The sequence below is a fragment of the Nansenia antarctica genome (assembly GCF_963989245.1).
Source record: "Nansenia antarctica genome assembly, chromosome: 2".
Taxonomy (NCBI): Eukaryota; Metazoa; Chordata; class Actinopteri; order Argentiniformes; family Microstomatidae; genus Nansenia; species Nansenia antarctica.
In genome coordinates, this window is record NC_137675.1 from 42,148,819 (window position 1) to 42,157,332 (window position 8,514).

Consider the following 8,514-nt stretch of genomic DNA (forward strand, 5'->3'; position numbering starts at 1 on the left):
TTCTTTAGTTCCAGTCTAGTATCTTCTTTAGTTCCAGTCGAGTATCTTCTTTAGTTCCAGTCTAGTATCTTTTCGACAATCGGTTCTTCTGGGCTCCTTCTGCCTGCGAGCAATCGACAATTTCCAAACCGGTCTTGTGTGACACTGACGACACAAGGCTGATTCTAGAACACTGACGACACAAGGCTGATTCTCATTCGAGGAATCACTTGAGGCTTGAATCCCAATCACGAGTTGCCTGAACAAGGCTTTTCTTTCAATCGCGAATATACTAATCCAACGTACGTGGAATACCCCCCTGCACTGGCTACCAGTCTCTCAGAGAATTGAATTCTAAATCTTCCTAATTTACATACAAATCACAAAATGGTCTTGGACCAAAATACATATCAGATCTTCTCCCACCCTATATTCCAGCAAGGCCCCTAAGGTCAGCTGAGACTAATCAGCTAATCATTCCAAGAGTGAAAACAAAACATGGTAAAGCTTCATTCAGTCACTGCTGCATGCTCCTAGAACAAACTCCCTGAAGAAATCAAACAGGCCCAAACCCTACAAATATTAAAACCTAAGCTAAAAACCTGTTGCTAAAAACATGTTCTGCAGCAACTGTGGTTAAACACTACACTCTATCCCTTTTATCCATTAACTATGATCTTTTTTGTTACTTTTATCGTTTTATCTTTTTACTTGCAAATGTGTCATTTTACAATCTCACACACCGAATCTGCTAGGATAGCAGTTGAACCCAGATGCAGTATCAAACGTGTCATTTTACACTGTGATCTCACACACTGTCGGCCAGGATAGCGGTTGAATACAGTTGCAGTATAATAACAATTTTATCTATATCTTTTTATTAATTGTCTTATTATGTTAAATGTTTATCTATTTCTTTTCTATATGTATCCTTGCCATTTTTTTTATATATTTTTTTTTCTTACTATCCTTTTCTTTTTTTTAATGCTATATGTAAAGCACTTTGAATTGCCCCAGTTGTATGAAATGTGCTATACAAATAAAATGTAAACGTAATGTAAATGGGTGTTGATTGAGAATAGCGACCTTTGAGTGAAAACATATTCTTTACAGGCCTCCAAATAGGTCACAGCGACAATGATGATATCTGGTCAGATGAGATGTTCCCCCGAGACAAACGTGTCGTATCACACCGTCTGTTTGACGCGTTGTGTCTTTCTCCGCCACAGGGAGCAGATCAACCGGGTGAAGGACAGTGACAGCGTCCCCATGGTGTTGGTGGGGAACAAGAGTGATCTGGGCTCTCGCAGTGTGGAGAGCCGGCAGGCTCAGGAACTGGCTCGTGGCTACGGGGTCCCCTTTGTGGAGACTTCCGCCAAAACCAGACAGGTCAGTCAAGTCTGCTTGATTTCACGTCTATTTAAAAGGTATTGTGTGTGCGCACATCCAAGATACCATGACAGGTGCAGGGGAGAAATAACGCAGTGAGAAAATGTAAAATGATATACCTGCACGTTGTTTGAATGGCAATGTTTAAACCTTTTTGGACTTTGTCAAGATATACAGAGTAACTGGCCACTGGGGAAAACGTTGTAAGTGGAAATGTTTGTTCAGATAATTCTGCAATTGATCCACTGTGATTCTGTATTTCTTTCAGGGAGTGGAGGAGGCGTTCTACTCTTTAGTCCGGGAGATCAGGCGGTATAAGGAAACCAACCGCAGCAACAAGAAGAGCAAGAAAAGCACTCAGAGACGCTGCACTATACTATAGCACCACGCACGCACACACACAGAAACACATCTCATTTGTCCAATAACTCTCTTTTCACACACGCTGCGCTTCATTTAACGACATCGGAGATGCCACCTCACGTTTGGCAGTGAAACTGTAATGGTGAACATGTTAGTGTCAGTAGTAATGGTGACATCACCTCCTGTTTATCATTGACTGCCCCCATTAAGACTTCAGGGTCCTGTTCAGGAAGGCAGAATGTTGCAGAAAGCAATACTTGTGTAGACCATGTATAAATGTCTTGCATAGAATAGTCATGTCAGATCTGCATTACATTTCTATTTGCAACATTCTGAACATTTTACCTCTGAATAGACCCCAGGTGATGCACATTGTTCTGACAAACCGACTAGGGACTAGAAGTTGTAGCATTAAGAGGGAATTTTATTGATTTGTTTTAGAGCCAGAGGTCTACATTGTTGAAAGGTATGTTAACTGCCCCTCGTGTTAAAATTTGTCTGAGAAACGGGTCCAGTAATAGTCCCAAACTGTAGTGCTACACATGGGACCCACACAATGGAAGAACTTGCTATTAATCGATGTCCTATCTGATGTCTTTAACCTTGATATTTGTTCTTCTGGCATTAGAGTCACTTTCACACATTTTAATGCTTAAATGTAGGACCTATTGAGCACTGTTTGCCATCGTTTGAAATCCTTGGCCAGTTTGATATCACGTAGGTCCAAAAGCATGAAAATTCATTGTGTTTAAGTCGCCACGCACACAGAGACCATCTATTCGGTAGTTTATTCTAATAAACTAATAAACTTTTATTTCCCTGGTCCGTAAATCTAGCCAATATCTTAATTGGTTGGCCCTGTTAAAGGGATACATGGTATGCCAGTTTCTCTGGAGTAATTCAAAGTTCTTTTAAATCAGTGACTAATCTCGCGAGTGAATCAACACTTTCATGAAAATTGAATGGCAAAATGAACAAGAAAATCTTGGATACTGAATGACGAAAGCACCTCACCATTCTGGTTGTGTCTTTGTTTCATTTACCCCCAAAAAAACATCGTAGGTGAGAGTGGTTGCCAGAAGTTGGTGAGAATTCTCATTGTGACTCGTCTGAAGAGGTTACTGATAACGACCTCCCCGGGAAGATTTGACACTCTAAACTTTAAAAGAGGCTACTGCAATTTTAACGTTCACTCCGTATTGGGAGTTGAACATAGTTGGTAGCATTAGGAAGATCATCCCCTAACCAGGGTAGGTTACAACTCTAGGATGACTGCTTTATTTTATTTTATTTTTTGTATCTGCTGAAAAAAACCTGACTTGATCCATGGCCAACCAATATCATGCAACATAAGAAACAATCCATACTTCCAACAGTTTGGATTTGGAATCAAACAATCACTATGGAGTCAGAGGAGAGATTCTCTGCTTTAATTCAATGACAGGTTTCTTTTTTTCAGATTGCCTTCACCCTTTAGAAAGTCTACCATTTTTTTTATAAACATACTCCCCCGTATTTCAGGGCTCCAAGTAATTGGAAAGGCAAGTATTGGAAAAATTATGTAATGTCCAAATAAAGTACTGATACTGTTTAGTATTTGGTCGACAATCATTTGCATGCAATAACTGCCTGAGGTCTGCAGCTCACTGAGCCTACCAGACACTGGGTGTATTCTCTGGTCTCTGCCAGGCCGGTACTGCAGCCATCTTCAGTTTGTTTTGAGGTCTTTTTGCCTTAAGTCTTAGCAGGAAATGAAATGCATGCTCAATTGGATTTAAATCTGAAGATTGACATGGCCAGTCAAGAACTTTCCGCTTTTTGGCCCTGAAACCTCCCTAGTATGTTTGGAATCATTGTCTTACTGTATTCTGAAATGCCATCCAATGAATTTGGAGGCATTTGCTTGTACTCAAACAGACAAGATGTTTCTGTACACTTCAGAATACATTCTGCTGCTGTCATCAGTAACATCATCAATTAAGACATGTTAGACAGTTCTTGTGGCAAGCATTTTGGTGCCCTGAAATGTATTAAAAAAAACACTATTGACACTGTATAAAAAAGGTTGTAATTTCTAAATGGTGAAACCAATTGTTTTATTTGAAATCCAAACTCTTGGAGTATAGAGACAAAAAAAGACTAAATGTGACTCGTTCTAATGCTTTGGTCCTCATATCGGGATCCAATGTAAGGATCTGACTCTTCTTTCTAACAATGTGAATACATTTCCGCGTTGTTGAAAATCATTGACATCGCTAGTCAGCTAACACAGCTTGTGTTTTGTGAGACTGCTAACAATGTAAAGTAGTGTTATAGTTAACTAGGTAGCAGTGGGGATTACTCACCCAATCCATTGCATTGCAGCACTTTGGCTTGACTAGTGAGTTTGTGTTGTGATTCTCAACGTTGAAACGTAGTTCCATGTAAAAAAGAAAAAAAGTGTCATTTTGATTGGTTGCCGATATGAGGACCAAAGCATTAAAATGTGTCACAAATGCTTCCCCTTTCAGATACTTATGGAGGGCACTGTGTCACACAACAGAGCTGACGTGATTCATCCTATGGAGATAACACCACAGATTATTGTACAGTACGTCTCTCTCTGCAACACCCGTTTTCACTCTTCTGAACACACCCCTGATGTCTGTCTAAATGGAAATTGTCAATGGAATTTTAGACCAGATACTAAGGGCTTCAACTGTATAGAAGGATGCTGGGGTGTCATTATGAGACTGATCTCACTCATCTCTGCAGTTTGTGCCATTATCACCTTTGAACTGCAGGGCTCCAGGTAGAGGCTGTCACTAAATGCAGACTGGAATGAGGACCAACAACGTGGTATTTGTTGCGGTGCAATCTGTAGGATTCCTCCTGCCCATTGTTAATTTCAGCTGCTAAAAGATGCTCCTTGATTATTATTTTTTTAAGAATGTTGTATGATAAATAAAAATGGAAAAAGTTGATGGATATCCTGTAATTATCTGACAAACACGTTGACATGCAATTGTATTATTCATTACATAACAATTAGGGTTAGTGACTAGGCTAAGAGCTAGGGCTAAGAGAGTTGGTCTGGTGATGGGAAATTGTGAGTTCAAATCCCACCTGAAACACCACCACTAGTGAGCCCATGATTAAGGCACTTAGTAAGTAAGTAAGTAAAGCTTTATTTATATAGCACCTTTCATACAAGAAATGCAGCTCAAAGTGCTTTACAACAGGAATAAGAACATAAAGTGAATATAAAAACATATACATGCATAGAATGAATATAAAAGCAGGAGAAAACACTAAAAAGAAAGGGTAAAGATCTAACTTTCCATATCCCTTTCATCTCCCTACCTTACACAGTCTTTCTGTACTTCCCACTGGCTTTCCACCAGCACCACAAACAGTTTTTGGAAAAGGTCTGTCTCAGTCTCTGTGTACGTTCTCAGTCTCTGTGTATGTTCTCAGTCTCTGTGTACGTTCTCTGTCTCTGTGTACGTTCTCAGACGTTCTCAGTCTCTGTATACGTTCTCAGTCTCTGTGTACGTTCCCAGTCTCTGTGTACGTTCTCAGTCTCTGCTAGACCTTGCACCAAAAATCCAACTACTCAGTATCAACATTACAGTTTCTTTCTTTTGCACACTTCTTTCAACTAGTCAGTCTGTACGTGAATATAAGAGCAGGGGAAAACAGTAAAAAGAAAAGGTAAAGAAAATACAATACAAATACATTTAAAAAAGGGCTAGTTGATAAAACATTTAAAGTGCAGTAGCTGGCAAATGAGCAGCTGGCTTCCCTGATCTCTAAAGGTAATGTGTTCCAAAGCTTTGGGGCATAGTTGGCAAAGGCTGCGCTCCCGATCTTCTTCTGACTGTTGCTGGGAACCTCTAATAAACCTGCGATAGATGATCTTAGTGTTCTTGAGGGTACATAATTGGCAAGGGAATTAGCAATGTATTTTGGGCCTCGCCCATTAAGGGCTTTGTATATAAGGAGGAGGACCTTAAAATCAACCCTACATGTTACTGGCAGCCAGTGCAGAGTAGCTAGGACTGGAGTAATGTGCTCTCTCCTCTTGGTTCTAGTTAGAAGTCGAGCTGCAGAGTTTTGAATGAGCTGAAGTCTTGCAGTAGTTTTTTTAGGAAGGCCAGTAAAAAGTGTGTTACAGTAATCGAGCCGGCTTGAGACAAAGGCATGAATCAGTTTTTCAGCATCTTTTTGGTTTATAAGTGGTCTTACTTTAGCAATGTTTCTAAGGTGAAAGAATTATGTTTTCGTCACCTTGTTAATATGGGACTTGAAGCTTAGGTCTGAGTCGAAAATAACACCTAGACTTGTAACCTCAGGTTTAATCCATAATGTCAGTTTCCCCAGATTATTAAGCAGCATATCCCTCTTTGCTTTAGGGCCGATCAGTAGGACTTCCTCGTTTAGCTTCAGGAAGTTATTGCTCATCCATTTATTTATTGCTAGAAGACAGTTTGTAATGGAGTCTATAGCTGAAGTATCATTTGGTTCAGCAGAAATGTACAGTTGCGTGTCATCGGCATAGCTGTGGAAACATACGTTGTGCTCTCTAATGATGTCCCCGAGTGGTAACATGTATAGTGAGAATAGTAGTGGACCAAGGCAGCTCCCTTGTGCGACTCCGAAGTCGCTGTCATATTTCTCAGACACATGATCTCCAAGCTTGACATAGAACTTTCTCCCTGTAATGTATGTTCTGAACCAATTTAACACGCTGCCAGAAAGACCAACTAACTCTTCAAGACGATTGATTAGGATATCATGGTCGATCGTATCGAACGCTGCACTTAGATCTAATAGGACGAGAATTGAGACCTTATTAGCATCAGAGTTTAGTCTGAGATCACTCACTATTTTAGTAAGAGCAGTTTCAGTGCTGTGATATGTTCTAAAACCTGATTGAAATTCCTCCATGACATTATTTTCTTTGGGAAAGGAGTTTATTTGTAGTGAAACTTCCTTCTCAAGTATATGAATGTGAGGTTGGATATCAGTCTGTAGTTTTTCAATGCATCGGCGTCAAGGTTGGATTTCTTTAAAAGCGGTCTTACAACAGCTGTTTTGTAGGCATCTGGGAAGATGCCTGTTTGAAGTGACGTATTTATGATCTTCAGCACATGATTTGAGACACTATCAAACACCCGTTTGAAGAATGCTGTTGGTATAGGGTCAAGGCAGGAGGTGGAGGAATTAGATTTAGAGACAGTGTTACAGAGGTCCAGTAGTGTAATACAGGTGAATTCACTCATAGTTGCTGCTTTTGTTTTCCTGAGGTCGACTATGTTTGCGTCAGGGGTGATGCTGGCTCTAATATTTACATTTACATTTTTGGCATTTAGCAGACGCCTTATTCCAAAGCGACTTACAATCAATACATTTGAATACTAAGCATGTGAATCAGCAGTCCACCATTCGTTGCAGGAAGAGTACTCTAGCTCGGGCCCGGGGCCACTGATAGAAGGAAAAACCTTCTCCCTATTATCGCCTTCTACTAAAACTTTTTTTATTTTTTTTATTTTTTTTTATATTACTGGAGAAACTGAGAAACAGTACAAGGGGGGCAATAGAAGTTCTTAGGGACACAGTAGAGGGGAAAGCGGGTGTCTTTAGGAGACGTAGTGGTGAGGGTCAGAAGATGTCTCAGGAGGAGCAGTTAAGATGTAACCTGAAGAGATGGGTCTTCAGTCTACGACGGAAGATGGGTAGTGACTCTGCCGTTCTGACGGCCGTGGGGAGCTCATTCCACCAGCGGGGAGCCAGTGTTGTGAGCGGGCAGGGGTTTGGGGGGTTACCATTTCCTTCAGGTAGGCAGGGGCTGTCCCTTTAGCTGCCTGGTATGCAAGCACCAGGGTCTTGAATCTGATGCGAGCTGCTATCGGGAGCCAGTGCAGGGTGCGAAGGAGAGGGGTGACATGCGAGTATTTGGGGAGGTTGAATACCAGCCGGGCAGCAGCATTCTGGATGAGCTGCAGAGGTCTAATGGCTGAAGCGGGGAGCCCAGCCAGGAGTACATTGCAGTAATCCAGGCGGGAGATGACCAGTGCCTGGGTCAGGAGTTGCGCTGCCTCTCTGGTAGGGAATGGTCGTATCCTTCTGATGTTGTAGAGGAAGAATCTGCAGGAGCGAGCCGTTGCTGCAATGTTCTCCGCACAGGATAGTCGGTTATCCAGGATCACTCCAAGGTTCTTGGCTGTCAGGGAGGGGGTTACTGTGATGGAGAAGTCTTGGAGAGGGCAGGCTTTCCCGGGGATGAAGAGGAGCTCGGTCTTGTTAAGATTGAGCTTGAGATGGTGGTCAGCCATCCAAGTTGAAATGTCAGCGAGACATGCTGAGATACGGGTTGCCACGTGTACATCAGACGGGGGGAAGGACAGGAAGAGTTGAGTGTCGTCTGCGTAGCTGTGGTAGGAGAGCCCATGTGAAGAGCCAATTACCGAGCCAAGAGACTTGGTGTAGAGGGAGAAGAGTAGGGGCCCTAGGACGGAACCCTGGGGAACTCCAGTGGAGAGGGTCCGTGGAGAAGATAGCAATTAATAGATTAATAGACTAATAGATGTTATTTTATTTATTTTTATTTTTTTAAATTTGTTTTTCAGATTTTATCCCCTTTTCACCCAATTTGGTAGCCAATTTAACCCAACTTAGCATCCAATTATCCCCTGCCTATTGCGAAGGATCCGCCGCACGACCCCGTGGCCGGCACTCCCAGAGGAGGCCGCCAGGCAGACTAGGCTGACTGGCTCCTCGAGCCCAGTACCGTTATTCCAG

At 41.9% G+C, this 8,514-nt stretch overlaps 1 protein-coding gene across 1 annotated transcript in view; it reads left to right on the forward strand.

Annotated features, from left to right (window-relative positions):
* The window catches only part of LOC308151143 (GTPase KRas), a 31,435-nt gene extending 26,832 nt beyond the window's left edge, over nucleotides 1–4,603 (forward strand). Inside the window, exons 4-5 of the mRNA XM_080523965.1 lie at nucleotides 1,209–1,368; nucleotides 1,637–4,603. Of these exons, the coding sequence (XP_080380091.1) occupies nucleotides 1,209–1,368; nucleotides 1,637–1,750 (274 nt within the window). The 3' untranslated portion in view covers nucleotides 1,751–4,603. The remainder of the gene's footprint in view (nucleotides 1–1,208; nucleotides 1,369–1,636) is intronic.
* Nucleotides 4,604–8,514: the final 3,911 nt, after the last annotated feature.